The sequence below is a fragment of the Apostichopus japonicus genome, chromosome 13 (genome assembly GCF_037975245.1).
Source record: "Apostichopus japonicus isolate 1M-3 chromosome 13, ASM3797524v1, whole genome shotgun sequence".
NCBI classification, from domain to species: domain Eukaryota; kingdom Metazoa; phylum Echinodermata; class Holothuroidea; order Aspidochirotida; family Stichopodidae; genus Apostichopus; species Apostichopus japonicus.
The window spans coordinates 1,844,805-1,868,803 of NC_092573.1; the positions used below are offsets into that span (position 1 = coordinate 1,844,805).

General features: G+C 39.0%; 3 protein-coding genes across 3 annotated transcripts in view; all 3 read left to right on the plus strand.

Annotated features, from left to right (window-relative positions):
* LOC139978994 (transient receptor potential cation channel subfamily M member 3-like) overlaps positions 1 to 23,999 on the plus strand; it is a 49,698-nt gene that overhangs the window by 17,423 nt on the left and 8,276 nt on the right. Inside the window, exons 10-19 of the mRNA XM_071989634.1 lie at positions 244 to 378; positions 655 to 705; positions 2,283 to 2,411; positions 3,601 to 3,869; positions 4,386 to 4,614; positions 5,276 to 5,482; positions 6,206 to 6,343; positions 7,025 to 7,153; positions 8,081 to 8,329; positions 10,425 to 10,599. Of these exons, the coding sequence (XP_071845735.1) occupies positions 244 to 378; positions 655 to 705; positions 2,283 to 2,411; positions 3,601 to 3,869; positions 4,386 to 4,614; positions 5,276 to 5,482; positions 6,206 to 6,343; positions 7,025 to 7,153; positions 8,081 to 8,329; positions 10,425 to 10,599 (1,711 nt within the window). The remainder of the gene's footprint in view (positions 1 to 243; positions 379 to 654; positions 706 to 2,282; positions 2,412 to 3,600; positions 3,870 to 4,385; positions 4,615 to 5,275; positions 5,483 to 6,205; positions 6,344 to 7,024; positions 7,154 to 8,080; positions 8,330 to 10,424; positions 10,600 to 23,999) is intronic.
* On the plus strand, positions 15,366 to 17,058 carry LOC139978998 (uncharacterized). The gene has a single exon (XM_071989637.1). It carries the CDS (start codon positions 15,524 to 15,526, stop codon positions 16,634 to 16,636), a length of 1,113 nt encoding a protein of 370 aa, XP_071845738.1. The 5' UTR covers positions 15,366 to 15,523; the 3' UTR covers positions 16,637 to 17,058.
* LOC139978996 (uncharacterized) lies at positions 19,410 to 22,919 on the plus strand. The gene has a single exon (XM_071989636.1). It carries the CDS (start codon positions 19,726 to 19,728, stop codon positions 20,836 to 20,838), a length of 1,113 nt encoding a protein of 370 aa, XP_071845737.1. The 5' UTR covers positions 19,410 to 19,725; the 3' UTR covers positions 20,839 to 22,919.

Below are 23,999 nucleotides of genomic sequence, written 5' to 3' on the forward strand. Positions count from 1 at the left end.
GTTTTTTTTTTTGTTTTTGGAGGAGTTGTTTACTTTAAAGATGATGTTTAGGTTTGCTTCTCATTTAAACCATTCTCTTCTAGATCATATTCACAGTTTTCATTTTTCATTCTCCTCTTTTTCAAATATAAAATAATCTCTGGGTTGAAAATTTGCATGCGTAACAGAAATTTCAATCCGTCTCAGATTTTTGTCGTAAGTTGTGAGTTTTCTTCTCGATCATGTCATCTAATCTCATTGCAGGAAAGCATTCTGGAGCAGGCCATGTTCGAGGCTCTTGCAAATAACCAGGTGGACTTTGTGAAACTCTTGAAAGATAATGGGGTCAACATGCACAAATTTCTGACCATTGCAAGGTTGGAAGAGCTCTACAATGCTGTAAGTCTTTTATGATAAAATGAAATGACATTATAATGCATAGAGTGAGTACCCCAAACCAAACAGCTTGAATTACATGACAGTGCATGGAGTGAGTACACTGAACCTAACAGCGTGAATTACATGACAGTGCATGGAGTGAGTACCCCGAACCTAGCAGCGTAAATTACATCTCAGTGTAGGAGTGTGAGTACCCTAGATTTAACGGATTGACTTACTTGAATTGCTGGGTTGTGGTAAAATATTTTACTCTGCCTCATATCTTTTCTTTTGCAGACCTCTGGTCCACCAAATACATTGAGATATCTTATATATGATGTGCGAAAGGTAACTTTCCTACCAGTATCTTCAGTTGAAAGAGGAACCTTATATGTACAGAATTGTGTCAGCTTGGAGAGCACTGTCTAAATTCTCAGTCATCCCTGCTTGACATAGCCATTACAATTTTGTTGTACCAGGCCTAGAGCTTTCCTGGTTATCAATCAACCAGAACTGAAAAAAAAAACTTCACCACATTATCTGAGATTATTAATTCCAGTAGGAACTCCTTAAGTTCCCAAAACTTACTTTGAAAATGTTGTGTTAGTGCTATTTCAAAATTTCCATTCATTGATGTTGAAGGAGGTATTTACTTAGCATTTATAAGTTACGTAAAACTTTGTAGTTTCATGGAGTTTATTCCCCTTATTAAATGTGCTGACAATGTTGTGGATCTGTGTGCAAAACTTGCTATACAGCATTGCAGTTTTGTAGCAAGTTGTTCCATTTTTTTTGGGGTGTGTGTGGTATCTTGGTATACCAGAGATAATATTCTGTGGTGTGTTGTATCGTGTATACTCTGGTTTTTAATTTTACATTTAAGTATTGTTATTGGATGTCATTGATCAGTGTCATTTATATACTAGAATATAACAATTTATGTCACTGCTTGTACTTTAAACATTACAGTACTTTACGGTGTACATTCTGATCACACAATGTACCCTCAAGTAACATTACTTGGTTCCACTGTTTAGAAATCCTGATCCTTTCCAAGTTTTGTAAAAGGAAACAGAGAGAGCGAACGAAATCAGTTAACTGTGAATTCTGCTATAATGCTACATTAAAGTCTTAACGATCTTAAACTTTCTCTACCCGACAAATTACTTTAGTAAATATACCCAGGCTAAAAGAATAATCTTTCTTTGTGGTGAGAAAACCTGAGTCTATGGAAAGATGTTTTCATTGTGAAAGAATGGTCCTGACATACATGTATTAACAGAGCTTACTCATGAACATAGAAAAAAAAAAGAAAACTGTCATTGACATCATTTATTTCCATCATCAATTAAATACAAGAATGTTGAGCGTAACATTTTTAAGCTCACAGAAAGCACAATACAATATAGAGACAACATTCGTTGAATGGATATATATGTAGATAAATCAAGATTTAATGGAAATGGAGAAAAAAAGAAGCAAAATGCTTATAAAACTGTGATAGGATCACAGATAATAAAAGATTGGACTTCAGTCATTGATCTTAAGAGCAATGAACTATGCCAGTAGGGTAATGCTACCAACTTGTGTATAAAGTTGAGTCTCTCTTATCTCGAGTTAGGAACAAGATAATGAGATGGGGCATTATCTGATCTGACTACAGAAAATATTTATCTCTTTAATGTTAGTGTTTACATCATCTGCCACCAGAAATATTCATTTAAAAGTAGACACTTTAAAGATGATGTCCCGGTGACGTTAGAAATATAGATTGCAACGTTTGAGAAGATGGAAGAAATAAGCTGCCATTGTTAAATTGACTTCCTATCATTCTTGTGTGCAACACTGGTTACCTTTAAATGTGTTATATATGTTTGTGCTGTTTCTTGAGTCCAAATTTTTTTCCCCTTCCTCTCCGTTTTCAGCACGGCAAGCAGAGCATGAGGTATAATCTCTATGACATTGGTATGGTCGTCGAGAATCTTATGGGTGGGACATATTCCTCATCTTACACCTCGCGGAAATACAAAGTGCAATATACGTCCATGAGAAAGGTGAGGGAACCCAGTCCAGTGTGACACGAACGAGGATATTATTTTGGTATATTTTTCGCTTTATCCATTCGAGCTGGAAAAGAGATATTTAGTCTAGGAAGAAACAAAGAGGGGACAATTTTCCTGTACATTGTATTGGTTTTAGAAAGACAACATGATAAAATGTAAAATACCAACATGCTAAAATGCTGTCTTTGCAAATATCTATCACTGGCACAATCTTGATGTGACTGTCTTTGTTGAATTTTTCTGAATCTCACATCTTAGTACAATTCAGTTTTCAAAATTGATTAAATCGGACAGATATAAGTGTGAAAGTAGTAATTCGAGAAACCTCTATTTGCTGTTTATGAGGGAGTATTGTCATGTGAGTATCCTTTTGTTTTATCTTTTTTAAGTTTTTTTTTTTACATAGCAACCTTCAACTCAATGTTCATTATTAAGTAAATAACTTAAACATTTAGAATTTAAGAATATTTTTTAAGCTGTCTAGAGCAGCATATCACCTAACGACAAACCCAGAGGCACCATTCATGATTCCGCAGGGTCAAGGTTTCTTGAATTTTTGAGTGACACTGCAGCCAGATAAAGATAGAACTGAATAAATACCTACAAAGCCATATTTTCAGTGGCACTTGTAGTTAGTTTGATTTCTCCTGTGAAAATGTGTTGTCTTTCTTTTCTTGTTTTTCTTTTCATATGATTTATTCTTTTCATAACTGTCCATATTGTCCATCGCCACCCATCGTCTATTAGTTTGATCCATATATAGCAAAACTTGTCTCCTATTTCAGTCTGTGCAACCTGTTTATTTGTTTGTAAACCATGTGACTGTATCTTAAACCTAAACCCTGCTATCGTCAAAACCTATTGGTGCATTAATATTTGTAGGTATTGAAAGGGTAAGCAACATTTCTCCGTTGCTTCAAATTCATAACTTTCCTGGTTTGAATCCAGCCTGCGCAGAACTAGGGACAAATCTGATGAAAAATGGGAATATTTTCTCGTTCAGTGAAGTCCAATATTCTTGAAATTTATAGGGTCTTCAAATCCTGAAAAGATAAAAAACTTGGATTTATTTATGAGATAAAACACTCTTGCTATTACTTTGTGACATTGTCAACATTATTTCTCTTTGCATAAATTCTCATTTTTGTTTTCTTTTGTTTTTACTCCTTCCCAACAACAGGAATTATCTTTCAGTTTTAAACGTAACGTAGATCTCACCGAACCGAATGCAACGATTGTCAAGGAAACATTTCGCTACCCCTTCAACGAACTATTCATTTGGTCCGTGCTCACCAACCGACATCAGATGGCCCTGTACCTATGGAAACAAGACGAAGAGGCTCTAGCTAAGGCGCTCATAGCAAGTCAGCTTTATAAAGGGATGGCAAACTCAGCTGATGAAATCAATTTGGAAAATGAGATTGCTGAAGACTTCATCAAGTGCTCTGCGTAAGGTTGATTGTTTTAAAATATACGTCTCGGTCAGCTGTTGAAGATTTTGTTGTGTTCTTAATGAATCAGGCGTATTCTGGTCACAGCATTGACTAATTGTAGCCCTGAGAAAAGATCTACTTGAAGAGCAAGACTATTGAAGATTTTGATCAATTACTCTGTGTTAGATTTGGGGCGTTGTCCATCATTAGCTAACATACCAATGATTCACAGGTTCACTGCAGCGACCAGTTGTAATAAAGTTGTAAAATATATAAGATGGAATTGGTAAAAAGAATTCAGGTAGTCCATAGAAAAGAGTAAGAAGGGAAAAGGTAAGTTTGTCAACTAAATAATAAAATTTGAAAGCCACACCATGATATCTGGTACAGTACAGGCAGGATATTTCAGGTTGACACAAGTTCATGAGCTCATTGTTGGTTAGCTTTTTCAGATCGTATCCAAGCGACATCATTGATATAATTTATAATTTTGATCAATATGTCTGTCCATTGGTCTTTTCCCTCTAAACAGTGAGTTCCAAACATTAGCATCTCAACTATTAGATCAATGCTACAAGGAAGACGATGACGTGACTTTACAGTTACTGACGGTTAAATTGGATAACTGGAGTGGTCAGACTTGTCTGAGTTTGGCTGCAGCAGCTGAACACCTCGATTTTATGGCTCATCCTTGTTGCCAGTTGCTTCTCAGTGAACTCTGGATGGGTGGTTTACGGATTAGAAAATACATCAACTTAAAGGTAAATGTTCTTGTTATGTCAATGTCCGTGCCGAGTACAAGATCCTCCTCCTCATTTATAAGTGTATACATAATTCAGCACCAGCTTATCTGTCAGAGTTGCTGGAAATTAAGACACCTGGTCGTTCAACACGCTCGTCAAAGGGCATCCTTCTCAAGGTTCCTTTCACACGCCGCAAATGTTTTGCAGGCCGCTCTTTCAGCGTCGCTGGCCCCAGACTTTGGAACGCTCTCCCCGTCGACACAAGAAATTCGAAGACCATCAGAACTTTTAAAATTGCTTTGAAGACTCACTTATTTAAGAAATCATTTTTATAATTGTTTTGTTGTTCAGCGCCATTGAGTGTTTTAACAGTAATGTGTGCTTTACCAAGTGTTACCACCTTAACCTTAACCTTAAGAAAAGCTCTGCTTCGTCCCTCAGCGGCTTTGAAATGTTTGAAGTTGATCCAAGTTTATGTAGAGTAATTCTTTTTTTCCGACTTATTATATTTGTGATAAGTTTTTACTTCTTGTGAAGTTTGTGTAGCACATTAATGTATATCTTTATCACATTATGAGAACATTGTAATGGGTGATTCTTGTACTATGTATTCAACTAGAAGATTCCCCTGACCATTTTGACAGTAATTTTGCATGTGCCGTTTATTTGTTCTTTCTAGGTGATTCTAGCATTAGTTACTCCTCCAGCTATCCTTCTCTTGAGTTTCAAGAGTAAAGAAGAGCTTCTTTTGATGCCCCAGACCTTTTCGGAACATATCCAAGATGTTGAAGAGGCAGAGAAGGACAACGACGACAGCAGTTCCTCATCTTCATCTTCTGCTTCATCGTTTGCGAGGTTAAAGGACACCGAGGATTCATTCCGACAGGTACCAGTCCTCAAATTGGAACTGTATTGCACCTATTGTTCAGCATTTAGCTCTCTGTATCTCCCTGATTATCAGGGTATGTTGTGATCTAATATGGCATAGGGTGATGTAATGTTATGTAATATAATGACATTTATTATAATGTAAAGCAATGGAATGTTATGCAATGTAATGTGATGCAGTGCACTGTAGTGCAATGTAATGTGATGCAATGCAACGTAATGCAATGTAATTTAATGTGTTGCAATGGAATGTTATGCAATGGAATGCAATGCACTGTAGTGCAATATAATGTATTGTGATGCTGTAGTGCATTGTAATGTGATGCAATGCAATGCAATGTAATTTGAATGTGATGCAATGTAATGCAATGCACTGTAGCGCATTGTAATGTAATAAGATGCTGTAGTGCATTGTAATGTAATGCAATGCACCGTAGTGCGATCTAATGTATCATAATGCTGTAGTGCTTTGTAATGTGATGTAATTCAATGCACTGTAGTATAATGTAATGTAATATGATGCTGTAGTGCTTTGTAATGTTATGTAATGCAATGCACTGTAGTGCGATGTAATGTAACATAATGCTGTAGTGCAATGTAATGTGATATGATACAATGTAATGCTGGTTGGTTTGTTTTAACATGATAAATGACATACACACATGAATGCTGAGGCTAACATCAGTAGTTTAGGATGATTGCATTTCCCCTTCATTTCCAGAGTAATCCTGCCACAGCTACGACACCACCTGATCCATTGACCCCATCTCCTCTTCGAGCTAAGAAGAGGCAGTTAAGCCTATTCAAGAAACTCTATGAGTTCTACAGTGCTCCAATCACCAAATTTTGGACTCTTTCTGTATGTATCATTCCTTCACATTTTGGTCTTCATCATTCTTTGCAGGAATGGCTAGTGTGGTAGTCAAGTATTTTTATCTGAATTTTGAGTACATTCGAGTACTTGCGAGTACTTTCGAGTACTTCAGTTCCCGAGTACTAAGTACTCGTCTTAAGCCAGTACCAATTACTTTAAATAGAGGGCAAGCAGGAGTACTTTGGTATCTGAATTCAAATACTGAATGACGAGTACAAGTTTGTTGATATTCAAGTACTTTTGGTTCAGTGCAAGGTTTGAGCACTTGAAAAAGCACTCCAGTACTAGTACAAAGTGCTAGAGTACTACTCGAGTACCAAGTACTCTTCGAGTACTTCAACACAGAGAATGGCAAATCATCTTTCAAGTGGGTACTGTATACTGATGGTCTTTCTTGCGACAGGTTTATCTGTTTGTCCAGAATTATGTAATATAATGAAATCTTTACCTTTAACATGTGTATTGAATTAAATGGTAAGGTAACTGAAATTTCTGGACAAAGTTTTAACGGTCGTCCAGTCTTTCGAGTTGACCAACCCTTTTTTTTTTTTTAATGACTTTCCAGTTCCTGTTTCGTGAAATATCTGGATGTCAAATCTCGACTGGGAATAATTTACATTTGAAGCATTAAAACAAAGTTATCATAATTATTCTTTTGTTTTTCAGATTGCTTACATATTCTTTCTGGTCTTGTACACTTTTATGGTACTGGGCCAAATTCAGAAGAAACCTGCCATCCAAGAGATTTTCGTGATCTCATACATTGTTACCTTGGGAATGGACCACATCCGAGAGGTGGGTTATCCAACTCCCTCCCTCCCCCACTCTCTCCTTGCCCATCCGTTTGGAGAAGGTGACACAGTAATATTTAAATAATTGTAGCAATATGCCTTGACTTGTGTGAGTGGAAATAATTTTCAAATCCTTTGAGATAACTAAGTGCTCTACATACCAGCTAAGTCAAATAGAGGATTGAAACTGTTTGTGTTCCAAGCTAGGCATTATTAAAACAACGCCTCACAGGGAGCATTGTGGTCAAGTGGTGAAGGCGATACACTGGCAATCTAAGGATTGCAGGTTCAAGTCCTGGCCAGATCATTGCAGTGTGTCCTTGGGCAAGGCACTTTATCTTCCATTGCCTCTCTTCCCCCAGGTGTATTATTTAAAATGGGATCTTACGAGGTAACTTGCACATATAGTTGCGTGCTCCGGTCTGTGGCTGCACCCTATGGGATGTTCCCCTGAGGACATGTGGTCCCCCAGGAGAGTTTGTTTGAATTGAGCACACTTAGGTTTGTGGGTGTGACATGTTACCATGGACCAGGGTATTGAGTGTTGTAAAGTCGTGTGAGGGGCCCTTGAACAAGACTGCAAACCTTCAACTTTAACCTTAAACTTTAATATTCCTGGAACAAACTGGTCTGTCTTTTTCAGTCTGATCTTAATGAGAGAATTTTCCATATTATCTTTTCTGTCAGCTGTAGACCATTGTGCATTCATTACAAATCAATCCTGAAACAATTTTGATCTGTCTCTTTCAGGTTAGATCTTCAGGGTGGGCCATGGGGGGAAGAGGGGGGGTCTAAGTAAGGTAGGGGGTCAGGATAAGGGGCAATGATGGGATCTATAAACAAGCCTTCTGCTTGTCTGTAGTTTGCTGTTGACCCATTTATTTTACACTTCGAGCCATTGATAATTTTTACTGCATTTTCGTCACATCAGCTTCTGAGATCGGAGCCGCCCAAACTGAGCCAAAAGATTCGTGTCTTTTACAAAAGTTTCGCCAACTGTCTCCTGGCCATGTGCGTGATCATCTTCTTGATTGGAATGGGTCTACGGTTCTTCCAGCAGACTCGTGGCTGGGGAAGGGTTATTTATAGCCTGGATATTGTGCTGTGGTATCTCCAGTTGTTCAACATCCTTAGTGTCAACATGTACCTTGGAACCTTGGTTAATATGATAGGAAAAATGGTAAGCCATAGAAATGAGAATCAGAAAGAGAGAGAGAGAGAGAGGTGGAGAAAGAGATGTATATTTTAATAGTTTTAATAGTTTTATACAGAGTGCTGTATGAATGTGCTCACTTACCTGTCAAACTGGCACAATAATAATAGTGATGATAGTCTCAAACGTAGATTAGTATAACATCTGAAAGAAAATCCAAAGTTCTTAACAAAGTAGAATCGCTTGTATGCACTAGGCCTACTGTAAAACATAAACGTTCCTTGTTCCGTACGTTATTAAATCCAACAGAAAGGTTCCATTGAGCTTGAAATACAACCGCATTTGAACTCAATCGAGTGGTTAGTCTAGCTCTAACAATTTTCTCACTACATGCAATGCCTATTGCGTTTATTCACATGCATGCCTCGTGGTTTGGGCTTCAGGAGGAATCATATTCTAGCCCAACTTCACGTAGGTCCGCAAACGGTACTTTCACACTGTGCAAACATTAGTGACAGTGTGCACTACCGTAAGTAATACTTACACGATGTTTTGTTTCGCTCGAGCATACATACGCTTGGAAAATTGAAAAAACTTATTGTAGAGTCCACATTCGTTCTGTTGCATCCCCCTACAACGCAATTGCTTGGCATTTTGCTAGTGGTTTAGGTTGTTTGTCAAGTCCAATATAGAGTAGGTTGCAGCTAAACTTACACACTCAGTGCACACAGCTGAAGAACACTACGCCAAGCTTACTTTGTTATCATCATAATGACGTCACAGGTCACTGTAGATCACGTGATCATCATATCGTTTTTCGCGAAAAGCCCAATTTTTGTTTAAAAAATCAACAAGTTTAGGAATGTTGTTTCAGCCATTCCCAACATCAGATTGACTTGAATTTTCACCTGTGTAAAACGGAAACCAACTAGAATACTCTTGAATAAAATCGTATTTTTTCGTCAATGCTGAAAATCACTATCGTTCATCTTTAATTTCAAAAAACGGTATACCATATGTATCTTTGTGTTATCACAGAAAGCTGTGTGACATGCTTGCATTAATTGATACAGTAATGTGATACGTCATATGGTAGAAAACGGCGTGTCATGATAATCTCCTAATTCTTTCCATTGGTGGGTTTTGGCGACACAGATAACCTCGGGAAATCCTTGGTTTGGACAATATCATTACATTCCTCTGAAAATCAGCTCATGTTTCAAGAAAAGTAAAACAGTAAATCAATCTGACTAATGAAAATGCCAAGAACAGAATAGTAGTACGGTGTCAAGAATTATTTGCACATATGTAACAGGAACTTTAATATGTTCTCCCCCTCCCCCCTCCAACAGTTCATATCCTTCACAGAGAGGTTCACAGTCTCTCTTGTGGTGTTTGATAACGCAATGCAAGTAATGTGCTTCAATACTTCTGTCATTATACAATCTCCTCCCCCCAATCACCCTTCTCCCACTCATCACCCTCTATTACCCTTCTCCCACATAGTTGCTACCTCTGTACGTTAGCCCCCCATCACCCTCCTCCCTAATAGTTGCTCCTCTGAACATTTGCCCCCCATCATCTTCCCACATAGTTGCTACCTCTGTACATTCACTCCTCCCATCACCCTTCTCCCACATAGTTGATAACTCTGTAGGTTTCCCCCCCCTCTCCATCACTCTTCTCCCACATAGTTGGTAACTCTGTAGGTTTCCCCCCCCCATCACCCTTCTCCCACATAGTTTCTACCTCTGTACATTTGCCCTCCTCACATACCCTTCTCCCACATAGTTTCTACCTCTGTACATTTGTGCCCCCTCCCATCATCCTTCTCACACATTGTTGCTCCTCTGTACATTCTCCCCCTCACATCACCCTTCTCCCACATAGTTGCTCCTCTGTACATTTGCCCCCCCATCTTCCTTCTCGTACATTGTTGCTCCTCTGTACATTTGCGCCCCCTCCCATCATCCTTCTCACACATTGTTGCTCCTCTGTACATTCTCCCCCTCACATCACCCTTCTTCCACATAGTTGCTCCTCTTTACGTTCCCCCCCCATCACCCCTCTTTGACATAGCTTCTCCTCTGTACGTATGGTTTCACTATCTTGTTCTTCACAGATGCGAGATATGTGCTACTTTGTGGTTCTCTTGGTCATTATCCTGATGAGTTTTGGAGTTATTCGCGAATCGGTCTTAAACCCCGACAGAGACGCCCAGTGGTCTACATTGAGAGAGGTCTTCCATGAACCGTACTGGATGATCTATGGAGAAGTGTATGCTGGCAAAATCATTCGTAAGTGAAAATGTTGCTTTGTTACTCCTCAGCAAGGATGTTTCTTTGGCAAATGTTTGAAGACAAGGTAGTTGAGACATAGAAGTGAGGGTTGGCAGCATATAGAGGAAGTTATAGCTTCTCCACGTTTTGGCTGGATGCTTATGATGCTTTTACACCACAATATGAATTTTACAACCCTTCCGTCGCTCATGCTTCCTACTGCCCCCCCCCCCCACTCAACCCCATGCCCTTAACAAAGATCCATATTGGTCTACTCCTTTGTGTTATAGAGCTTTAATAGAGCCTCAAATATTAAATTAATTTTACTCAGCAAATTCTTGATTGTTTTATAGTCCTCCAAGATTAGAGATTGTCATATGTGGCCACATTGAATAGTCATGCTATTGGCAGCACTACAATACAGTATTGGCAAATGCCCCTAAGAGTCTTGACGGCTAAAATCAAGGGGCGATAAATTAGTCCATGACAGCTGTAGTCTTTTACACGTCCATTCCTGTGTGCCTCTGTGTTTAACTGTTTAGTCCTCCTAGATTAGAGAATGTCATATGGTGGCAGTTTGCACCATATAAACTAGTCTTGTGAAGGATAATATCACCACCCTTAGAATCAGGCTACAGAGGGTTTTCATCTTTTCAAATCCATTCCTTTTTCCTCTGCATAAGTTGCAACTTCTTAAATGCAGTAGGTATTTCTACTCCAAAATTTTTGGTGCCCCGGGTCTTAATGGTAAAGAGTAAAGGAAAATGTTTGGAAGACCTTGGTGATGCTTGCATTCCATTCCCAGCAGGTATTGTTTGTAGTGTTGTTGTTGAGTATTGGTTTTTTTTTTCTTTCTTCAATAAACGTATCGTTTACCGTGCAATTTACCCTTTGGCGTTTCTGATTTTCACATACGCCGCAAATTCAGCAGTCAACAAAATAATGGCACGTAGCCTTCCTGTTTCTCGATTTGTCTCAATAAGCGTTAGTAAAACTAGGTGACCTCTCATCTATTTTGTTATTTTTTTTGGTAACCACAATCAGACAAATAAATTCCATACTGCAGAAAGAATCATGAAGGTATAGCATGGCAGGGTCAAACGTTACACTTTGTATAACTCCTGGAAAATATCTACATTCTTGTATCTGCCATTCCTAGAGGGGATTGGCTGGGAAATATGCTTATATCACTAGAAATTAGAATATCACTCACCCCACTCTAATCCACCCCCCCCTCCCAAAGGGGAAAAAAAAAAAAAAACTGTTGTGATAAACGTGCAACAAATTTATCAATCAGAAGACACCATTTCTTGCTTGGGTAAATCTAAGAATTTTGCTAATGTCATCATTTTTCTGCATCCTTAAAAATCCGTATAGACTGCCAACCTTGATTACTGGAGATTTGAACTTGTGTAGATCAGTTGCAGACAAAACTGGTTCCATGTCATAAGTAAAAGAAATTTGATTGGACCTTGTTATTTGATAAATGGACAAAGCAGTTCTCTATTTGGAGTGTATGATGGCGCTGATCAAGAGCGACACGGTCACTAGAGCTCTCCTGTTTTTAATGTTATTTCATGTCGTCATTTCATCTGTATCGTCCACTTTCCTGCAATATTCCAGAGAGGATTTATTACGATTACGCCAGGATCCTTTCTCGCAATCCGACGGTTTCGGACTCAACGAAAGTCAATTTTCTGTGGACTGGCCAACCGATGCCCCTTGGAATGAGCCTAAGCCTAACGTTAGGCCTACACGTAAGCGGGGCAGGAGAGGTGGCAAACTAGTAAAACTTCGTCGCAGACATCAGAACACTCCAGTACCTAGTATTATCTTAGTGAACGTGCAGAGACTTTTCAACAAGACGGGTGAGTTATTTTCGAGAATCGCAAACTTCCGTGATTATGCCGACTGCAATGTGTTTTGTTTAACTGAAACCTGGCTCACCACAGATCACCCTGACTGTATATTGCAACCACCGGGGTTCACAATCTATCGACATGATCGGGATCGACAGATTACGGGGAAGTCTCAGGGCGGTGGAGTTTGCTTCCTCATCAACAATAACTGGTGTAAGGACGTAAGGATAATTTCCCAAGGAACCACCCCGGATATGGAACATATCATGATCAAGTGTAGGCCGTTCTACATCCCCCGTGAGTTTTCATCAGTGACTCTGTTAGCGGTTTACATACACCCTCGCGCCGATGCAACCATAGCAACAGAAAGCCTGCGAGGGATGATTTCCAATTGTGAGAACTCCGACCCAAACACGTTGTCTATTGTTGTGGGGGATTTTAATCACGCTAATCTGAGGAACTCAATGCCCGAATTGAAGCAGCATGTGACATGTGCCACTCGCGGCAACAACATCCTAGATCACTGTTACTGTAAAGTAAAGAATGTATACAAGTCAGTCCCGCGAGCTGGTATCGGTAACTCTGATCACAACACAGTGCTACTTATCCCTATTTACAAACAAGAGTTGAAGATAACGAAGCCAGTGAAAAGAACGGTCAAAGTATGGACTCGGGAAGCGATCGATAAACTACAGGATTGTTTTGATGACACGAATTGGGATTTGTTCAAAGAGGATAATGATTTGCATTCATTCACAAATACGGTGACTGCGTACATCAAGTTCTGCCAGGACATTTGTATACCAACTAAGACTGTCACACAATACCCAAACAACAAACCGTGGTGTGACAAAGCTGTCAAAGCAAAAATAAAGGCCAAGGATGAAGCTTATCGGACTAAGACCACTGATCCAGATAGATACCACCTCGCCAAGTCTGACCTCAGGAGAGCCATTAGGAACGCGAAAAGAGCACAAAAGGAACTGATTGAGCAAAAGTTTGATACTGTAAACCCGAGAGAAGCATGGGCGAACATCGGGGAGATTACCAACTACAAAGGGGTGAAGAGGTCAGCGGATAGTGATGACGTAGAGCTGCCAGACAAGCTGAACGAATTTTATACGCGGTTTGACAAAGATAATAACAGCCAACCATCTCCAGCCAACAACACAGACGTCACCGCGCCATTTGTCATCGATGTGACCTCGGTGAGGAACAATTTTAAACGACTCAACGAACGGAAAGCACCAGGACCCGATGGCATCACTCCAAAACTGCTCAAAATATGCGCCGAACAACTTGCTGGCGTCTACACTGACATATTCAATTGGTCGCTGAGCACGTCAGAAGTACCCCGGTCATTCAAAGATGCCACCATAGTACCCATCCCAAAGAAGGGCATAGTATCTGGCTTGAACGACTATCGACCGGTCGCGCTTACATCTGTACCGATGAAAACATTTGAACGTTTTATCCTTTCTTTTATCAAATCACTTTTACCCGAAGGTTTTGATCGCTCGCAATTCGCCTATCGCACGAACAGATCGGTGGAAGACGCTATTTCTATATGGTTACATGGGACCCTGGCTCACCTGGAGAGGAAGTGTTCCTACGCCCGCGTACTTTTTATCGATTATAGCTCAGCTTTTAACACTATTATTCCTTCACAGTTACATTTTAAATTATTGGAACATTTGAAATTCCCTCCTTCAATTTGTAATTGGATCCTGGATTTCCTTCTGGAACGCAAACAGACTGTGAGGGTCGGTAACAATTATTCAGCGGCTGTCGTTCTCAACACGGGCACCCCACAGGGGTGTGTACTTTCGCCACTGCTGTACTCCCTGTTCACACATGATTGTGCAGCCGTCCACCCAAACTCGCGGATCATCAAATTTGCAGACGACACCACAGTCACTGGCCTGATCACAGATGACGATGAAAGCCACTACCGTGATGAGGTAAACCTTCTGGTGAACTGGTGCCACGATAACAACTTAACTCTTAATGTGGACAAAACCAAGGAACTGATTGTGGACTTTAGGCGTAACAAAAATACAAAGGACCCTCTGATCATAAATGGTTCTGCTGTAGAGCAGGTGCACACATTTAAATTATTAGGCACATTCATTATGGAAAATTTGTCTTGGAATGAAAATTCACATGAAATATTGAAGAAGGGACGTCAGAGACTATTCTTTTTACGGACTCTTAAATCTTATGGTGTTAGTGATTTTATTTTAGTGAATTTCTATCGTGCAATTATAGAGAGTATTTTAACTACAAACATTTTAGTCTGGTTTAGTCGTGTGAGTCAGAGGGATCTAGGGAAACTTCAGTCAGTTATCAGGAGTGCTGAGCGTATAATTGGCACTAGTCTACCGTCCCTCCATTCACTATATCAGGAGCGAGCACTGAGGCGTGTAGACTGTATTATGAAAGATCATTCCCACCCAGCATTTGTGCATTTCAATTTCCTTCCCTCAGGAAATAGATTACTAGCTTTTAGAGGTTCGAAGCGTTTTACCAACAGTTTTTATCCATCTGCAGTGAAGATTTTCAACGCGCATCATAGTCGCTAACTTATTTATCACTCCCTGTATCTTATGTCTTATTTGTTCTGAATTCTGTTTTATTGACTTAGCGCTCTGTTTATCGTACAAGTATACATTTTATGGTTCTTGCCGTACATATTTCTTATCATTCGTACTGTTTTACATCGTCACTTTTATCGCAATGTTTTTATACCATTGTCGATAGCCTACCGGTATTTATTACTCATGCAATATCACTTTTATATGTGTTTCATCGCTTTGCGTTTCAATTTCATGTCTGTTTTAGAGCTCTTGTGTTTTGAACAATTTCCATTGTATTTTTATGCATGTGGCTGAATAAACCATCTATCTATCTATCTATCTATCTATTTGATCATTAATTCTGTAGTAAAGGAAAGTGGATGACAACTTTGACAGTGTGTGGTCCTTTCACCATTATTGTTTAGTGACCGTTTTGTGGCTTATTTAAGTCTTTTGATTTGGAGACAATTCTGTTTGTGACTTACCAAGTCTCGCTACTTCCAAAAGATGGATACACTGTGGTGCTTGATTTTGCTTCAAGTGGTCAGTGCATCGTATGCCAGTTTAGATGGTGATGTAAACCCAGTACTGAAGGAAGGTTCTCTGAATGTTATGGACATACTGAAGCAAAAATCACTTGGACATGACCTCATGGAAGAAAACGAAATTGTCATTCTGAAAAGTGCAGTGTTAGAACTCCAGAACACAGTAGAGGATTTACAAGGAAGGTTGGACACTGCAGAGAAGTTTCTTTGGGCTGAGAATGGAAATGGGAGAAGAACCCGTAGAAGCAGTGGACAGGATCTGCCAACCTCTGGTTGCACCCCTGGTGCTGTCGGCTGCCCCGATGCTTACACTCCGTACTTCATGGGACAATGTTTTCTTTGTCCTCCTGGACCAGCAGGTGCTCAAGGGCCTCCTGGGTCAGAGGGCGAAAGAGGCAGAGATGGTCGTGATGGGCGAGACGGTGACCGCGGCCCGAAAGGTGATAATGGAGACTGTGAGTCTGCCTCTGTTGCTTCAAATAACCAGCAAAGTTTCACAGGAAGCTCACCGACATCCAACAATACAGGTGTCATTTACGTAAGATGGGGAAGATCTGAATGTCCTGTCACATCAGAGCTTGTATATAGCGGGGTAGCAGGAGGGGAGCATTACTCACACAAAGGTGGTGCAAGTAATTACCTCTGCCTACCCCAGGAACCCATATACGATGAACCAGAGGCAACAGCTCACTCAGATAGGGGTTATCTCTATGGAAGCGAATATCAAACCAATGCGTACCCACCATATGCCCATTTACATGATAGTGAGGTACCTTGTGCAGTGTGCAAGGCAGCACAACGTTCCAGTTACATAATGGTCCCTGCTAGAAATGCATGTCCTGGATCAGAGTGGACCCTAGAATATTTTGGCCACCTCATGAGCGCTTACCACAACCATAGGAAGACAGAATTTGTGTGCATGGATCGCAATGCAGAGGCCATTCCTCGCACAGTGGAAAATGCTAATGGCGCCCTCTTCTACCCAGTGGAGGGGCGGTGCAGTTCATCAGGAGGGATTCCCTGTGGACCTTACGTGAATGGTTACGAACTCACCTGTGCTGTTTGTACTCTGTAACGTTGTTGTGCTACCAATAAATATCAATACCAAACTTTAGTAAAGTTATCCATAAAGGACACTCAGTTTGCAAAGTTGCATTTTGCTGGACAAGTAAAACTTGTCAGTTTGTCAGAATTGATAGGCATTATACATGACTTCAAACATACTTGTAAATCAAATAATTAAATATTTGTTGGAATGCAGAAGAGAGAATATGACATAGCATAGAACCTTTGAGTCTCTAAATTGATTGCAAAATACTGCTTAAAGGACTTCCGAATTGGTTTAGAGTTTTAAATTTTATTTGTCAATACTTTGAATTGTAAAGTTAATAATTTTTAACTGATGCAGCATCCCGAATACAACTGTTGTTATTTCCTACTTATTGCAGCCTTGCAAACTCTTCCAGTTTTACTCAGAATCTCCCAGTTATTAGGAAATATGACAATCTCCTGATTTTATGTTCTAATCTGACACTCTCCAGATGTTATGTTCTAATCTGACACTCTCCAGATGTTATGTTCTAATCTGACACTCTCCTGATGTTATGTTCTAATATGACAATCTCCTGATGTTATGTTCTAATCTGACACTCTCCTGATGTTATGTTCTAATCTGACACTCTCCAGATGTTATGTTCTAATCTGACACTCTCCAGATGTTATGTTCTAATCTGACTCTCTGCTGATGTTATGTTCTAATCTGACACTTTCCTGATTTTTTGTTCTAATTTGACACTCCTGATTTTAAGTTCTTATCTGACACGCTAATGATTATTTGTTCTAATCTGACAATCTCCTGATTTTACGTTCTAATCTGACACTTTCCTGATTTTTTTTCTTCTAATTTGACATTCTCCTGATTTTATGTTCTAATCTCTTGTCAAAGATTGACTTTCTAATGTGTCTTCTACAATTGTGATAAAGAATTGACCTCACGTTAGTCACATATATACTTTTGTACTGACATTAGGAAAGTGGAGAAATGTTACCGCACTCCACTGACTTCACAATACCTGATATCTGTAAAAAACGCAATAGTAATTCCATGTCTTAAAACACATTTTAAGATAATTCAAAGCTGTAGTGTAATGAATTTGATGTTTCTTTATTTTTTGCAAAATTTGATCTGTTTTTAAAGGATGACCAGTCTTGATGGGTTAGTCCAAGAAAAAAGGAACATTTTAGAGCTAGTAGCATTTCTATAGCTGCTAAGTTTCTTGAGATTTTCACCTTTAAACTATGCTTTGTCTCAGGATTGCTCTGTTAAGGCTCCAGAGAAGATGTTGTAGGCTCCTCGGTGCAGACTCAAATGTCATTGTTTATCCGTTGTTTTAGAAATTCTAAGAACTCAGCACAAACAGAAGAGCACCCTTCCATGATATTGAAAGCCTTTTGTCCCTGACAGATTTGTAATATACTGTAAACATATCATTTGAGGCTGTCAAAGTATTATGTTTACCCATTGAGTTTTGTGTTGCATCTGAGGAACTGACCTGGTTGTCTGTGTAATTAGACTTAATAGTTCAGCTTAATTATTTTAGAAGAGAGTTTATCAACAGTCTTTTTCTCCTTTCCCTTGATTTATTGGATGGGAACCAACTAATCCAAGGTTGACTGGGTGAGCTTCCAAGATATATGGCAGTGAGGTATTTTTGCCTTGATAGTCGCACCATAGACAGTAATAAATGGAACAAGCAAACACTCCAAAGATTCTTCTAGCAGCAAAGTACAAAAACAGCATTCAATATCTCTTATGTGTTTGAAGAATACAACTCTAACTTTGCCTGTCAAAGACAAAACCTGCTTAATAACATAAACATTGTAACCAGCATCTTTTCTCTTGATCTACTAGAAGTACAGTATGTGTAGGTTTGTTGATCTCTAACCTTGCTTGCTATTACTCTTGTTACCACAATAAACTTTTGGTCAACAGATTTCTGTGATGTGCACATCACCAAGATTGTTTATCATGCAGGAATTCTTTAGAGCAGTTTCTTTTATGTAGATGCTGTCTCTAGTTGACCTTTTTGTTTTATCTTTGCTGTACTAAATATCTTCTAGTGTTAAAGGATTGGTTCAGGTGTCTGACATGTCTATCTTGTATGAAAGAGCTCAAAAAGGCAAACAGAACAGTGAAGAAACTACCATGATAGCATGCTCTGTTTAGGAGATATCACGCTTTGAAGATACAAAAATTTCTTTGAAAATGACTGGTGTAGAAAGACTAACTGTGAGGGTGTGATGTCACATCCTTACTTTCTTAACATGTGTGAATATATTTCAATAAAAATTAATTACATTTTTTCCCAAATCTAAAAAAAATATAATCAAAAATTCTTCAGATGTTAAATCTCTGATACTTCCCTTGACAAATATGAGATCCACATGACATATCTTTTGGTTGTAAGTCATAAAATCTCACAAAACATTTTAATAAAGTAACAAAGACTTTTCAGAAATGTGAGGATGTGACATCACAGCTAGTCTGATTTCAGCAGTTTCTACACAATCAGATAGTACTTTAAACTTGAATATCTCCATAACCGAATAAGATATTCGAACAGTTTCTTCATCATTGTGTTTCTTTTATTGTCTTCTTTCATATAAGATAAACATGTATGACACCTGAACTAATCCTTTAAAGCATAACCCTTGAGCCCCATAAAAGGACTGAAAGACAACCTCTGGGAACATGGTAATATCCAGTGATTAAGTGATGTGAAGTGAGTGCGAATGGTAGACACCATTTCTTGCTTGGGTAAATCTAAGAATTTGCTAATGTCATCATTTTTCTGCATCCTTAAAAATCCGTATAGACTGCCAACCTTGATTACTGGAGATTTGAACTTGTGTAGATCAGTTGCAGACAAAACTGGTTCCATGTCATAAGTAAAAGAAATTTGTTTGGACCTTGTGATTTGATAAATGGACACAGCAGTTCTCTATTCGATCATTAATACTGTAGTAAAGGAAAGTAGGTGGCAACTTGGACAGTGTCTGGTCCTTTCACCATTATTGTTTAGTGACTGTTTTGTGGCTTATTTACGTCTTTTGATTTGGAGACAATTCTGTTTGTGACTTACCGAGTCTCACTACTTCCAAAAGATGGATACACTGTGGTGCTTGATTTTGCTTCAAGTGGTCAGTGCATCATATGCCAGTTTAGATGGTGATGTAAACCCAGTACTGAAGGGAGGCTCTCTGAATGTTATGGACATACTGAAGCAAAAATCACTTGGACATGACCTTATCGAAGAAAACGAAATTGTCATTCTGAAAAGTGCAGTGTTAGAACTTCAGAACACAGTAGAGGATTTACAAGGAAGGTTGGGCACTGCAGAGAAGTTTCTTTGGGCTGAGAAAGGAAATGGGAGAAGAACCCGTAGAAGCAGTGGACAGGATCTGCCAACCTCCGGTTGCACCCCTGGTGCTGTCGGCTGCCCTGGTGCTTACACTCCATACTTCATGGGACAATGTTTTCTTTGTCCTCCTGGACCAGCAGGTGCTCAAGGGCCTCCTGGGTCAGAGGGTGAAAGAGGCAGAGATGGTCGTGATGGACGAGACGGTGACCGTGGCCCGAAAGGTGATAATGGAGATTGTGAGTCTGCCTCTGTTGCTTCAAATAACCAGCAAAGTTTCACAGGAAGCGCACCGACATCCAACAATACAGGTGTCATTTACGTAAGATGGGGAAGATCTGAATGTCCTGTCACATCAGAGCTCTTATATAGTGGGGTAGCAGGAGGGGCGCATTACTCAAACAAAGGTGGTGCAAGTAATTACCTCTGTTTACCCCAGGAACCCATATACGATGAACCAGAGGCAACAGCTCACTCAGATAGGGGTTATCTCTATGGAAGCGAATATCAAACCAATACGTACCCACCATATGCCCATTTACATGATAGTGAGGTACCTTGTGCAGTTTGCAAGGCAGCACAACGTTCCAGTTATATAATGGTCCCTGCTAGAAATGCATGTCCTGGATCAGAGTGGACCCTAGAATATTTTGGCCACCTCATGAGCGATTACCACAACCACTGGAAGACAGAATTTGTGTGCATGGATCGTAATGCAGAGGCTATTCCTCGCACAGTGGCAAATGCTAATGGCGCCCTCTTCTACCCAGTGGAGGGGCGGTGCAGTTCATCAGGAGGGATTCCCTGTGGACCTTACGTGAATGGTTACGAACTCACCTGTGCTGTTTGTACTCTGTAACGTTGTTGTGCTACCAATAAATATCAATACCAAACTTTAGTAAAGTTATCCATAAAGGACACTCAGTTTGCAAAGTTGCATTTTGCTGGACAAGTAAAACTTGTCAGTTTGTCAGAATTGATAGGCATTATACATGACTTCAAACATACTTGTAAATCAAATAATTAAATATTTGTTGGAATGCAGAAGAGAGAATATGACATAGCATAGAACCTTTGAGTCTCTAAATTGATTACAAAATACTGCTTAAAGGACTTCCGAATTGGTTTAGAGTTTTAAATTTTATTTGTCAATACTTTGAATTGTAAAGTTAATAATTTTTAACTGATGCAGCATCCCGAATACAACTGTTGTTATTTCCTACTTATTGCAGCCTTGCAAACTCTTCCAGTTTTACTCAGAATCTCCCAGTTATTAGGAAATATGACAATCTCCTGATTTTATGTTCTAATCTGACACTCTCCAGATGTTATGTTCTAATCTGACACTCTCCAGATGTTATGTTCTAATCTGACACTCTCCTGATGTTATGTTCTAATATGACAATCTCCTGATGTTATGTTCTAATCTGACTCTCTCCTGATGTTATGTTCTAATCTGACACTCTCCTGATGTTATGTTCTAATCTGACACTCTCCAGATGTTATGTTCTAATCTGACACTCTCCAGATGTTATGTTCTAATCTGACTCTCTGCTGATGTTATGTTCTAATCTGACACTTTCCTGTTTTTTTTGTTCTAATTTGACACTCCTGATTTTAAGTTCTTATCTGACACGCTAATGATTATTTGTTCTAATCTGACACTTTCCTGATTTTTTTTCTTCTTATCTGACATTCTCCTGATTTTATGTTCTAATCTCTTGTCAAAGATTGACTTTCTAATGTGTCTTCTACAATTGTGATAAAGAATTGACCTCACGTTAGTCACATACTTTTGTTCTGACATTAGGAAAGTGGAGAAATGTTACTGCACTCCACTGACTTCACAATACCTGATATCTGTAAAAAACGCAATAGTAATTCCATGTCTTAAAACACATTTTAAGATAATTCAAAGCTTTAGTGTAATGAATTTGATGTTTCTTTATTTTTGCAAAATTTGATCTGTTTTTAAAGGATGACCAGTCTTGATGGGTTAGTCCAAGAAAAAAGGAACATTTTAGAGCTGGTAGCAATTCTATAGCTGCTAAGTTTCTTGAGATTTTCACCTTTAAACTATGCTTTGTCTCAGGATTGCTCTGTTAAGGCTTCAGAGAAGATGTTGTAGGCTCCTCGGTGCAGACTCAAATGTCATTGTTTATCCGTTGGTTTAGAAATTCTAAGAACTCAGCATAAACAGAAGAGCACCCTTCCATGATATTGAAAGCCTTTTGTCCCTGACAGATTTGTAATATACTGTAAACATATCATTTGAGGCTGTCAAAGTATTATGTTTACCCATTGAGTTTTGTGTTGCATCTAAGGAACTGACCTGATTGTCTGTGTAATTAGACTTAATAGTTCAGTCACTTTAGTGAAGAACCTCACTTGTTTAAAGGGTCATTCTCAAACTGAAAAGTGTTGTAGAAATCAAACCTGGACTGATAGCAGTGTGTGTTATTAATCTGCAACATATCAAATGTAAATTTGTGCCTAAACTCATCCTTTAAGGTAACTGAAATACAAAACAAAATCTCAGAAATTCTAAACACTGTACTTCCTCCCCACAACAGAGTATTCAAGTCTTATCATCATGAAAAGCAGACAAAATATTTGTCTTGAATAATGCATCTAACATAGCAATGGAATTTCATGGTAATGAGTAAAATAATAAGGAAAGAAAATTGATGTCTTTGTGATTCTTGGTTAATTGATATGCCTGCTTAATTAAATGAAAGGAATGTGTTGACAATTTTCCATTTACTCAAGCTATTAGATTATTTTTTGCAACGATTTCGAAATAATTTTAATGATTTCTTTTTTTTTGCGAACATGCTTTAATGTACAAGGACTGTTGAGACCCTTTGTTTCAATTATCTCTTAAGATCTTAGGAAAAGAAAAGCAGAAACAATACAACCATAACCAACCAACAAACAACAGACACTGGTGTAGTCATTTTGTTGTTATGATGGAATGTATGTTAATGACTTTATATTGGTTCTTGAACAACACACCCTTAAATGTGATGTTATCAGTGGTTGAGTGTCTCTAAATGTCAAGCAGGAGAAAGCAGAATTATTTTAGAAGAGAGTTTTTCAACAGTCTTTTTCTCCTTTCCCTTGATTTATTGGATGGGAACCAACTTATCCAAGGTTGACTGGGTGAGCTTCCAAGATATATGGCAGTGAGGTAGTTTGCCTTTATAGTCGCACCATAGACAGTAATAATTTAAACAAGCAAACACTCCAAAGATTCTTCTAGCAGCAAAGTACAAAAAAACCCAATAAATTTCTCCTGTGTGATTGAAGACTACAACTCTAAATATTCCTGTCACAGGAGTAAGCTGAAGTACCTCTTGCTCTCCTTTTCCTAAATTTATTGCATGAGAAACTAAGCAATGCAGGAGTGACCCGGTGACTAGCCTAAAGTGCAGACAACTTTGCATCGCCACTTTCTTCCCCACACCCCACCCCCACCCCCAACCCCCATATCTGTGCAACCATCATGGGTACAAAATCCTTTACTAATTAAAGGAAACAAGTCTTGTGCCCACTCCTTAAATGTTAGTGCCCATCCTAATTTGTTGGTGCCCCTCCTAACTCAGAATAGTTGGCTGATGATCTGCCTGGTGAGATACGTATCAAGGCCAGATTGCTTGCATACATGTCAGAAGACAGAATTATTTCTGAGCAGGCAGAAACTCCAAAGAGTATCGATGCTAAAGTGATGAAATATGAGAGAGCTATAGCTGGTGATTTATTGCAGTATAAAGTGGAAGCACTTTGTAATTCATACATAGTTGCAGCAAGAAAATGATGGCTGAGCACCGTCTGTCTGTCACGGTAGGACTCCCCTCTCATTTTGTCACCCAATGTGACAGAGTACCTGTCCAGTTCTCTATGGATATTTTATTTTATATAGACCTGAACAGTAGAGGGAGATGTTTCCGTGCTGGTTGAAAAATAAAATACACATTTTCCTCCCCTGGTAGATATTTTGCTTGAATTATGCACAGTTTC

What these genes read in the sequence shown, in the direction of transcription:
- LOC139978998 (XM_071989637.1), top strand. Translation starts at nt 15,524, where the DNA reads ATGGATACACTGTGGTGCTTGATTTTGCTTCAAGTGGTCAGTGCATCG.
- LOC139978996 (XM_071989636.1), top strand. Translation starts at nt 19,726, where the DNA reads ATGGATACACTGTGGTGCTTGATTTTGCTTCAAGTGGTCAGTGCATCA.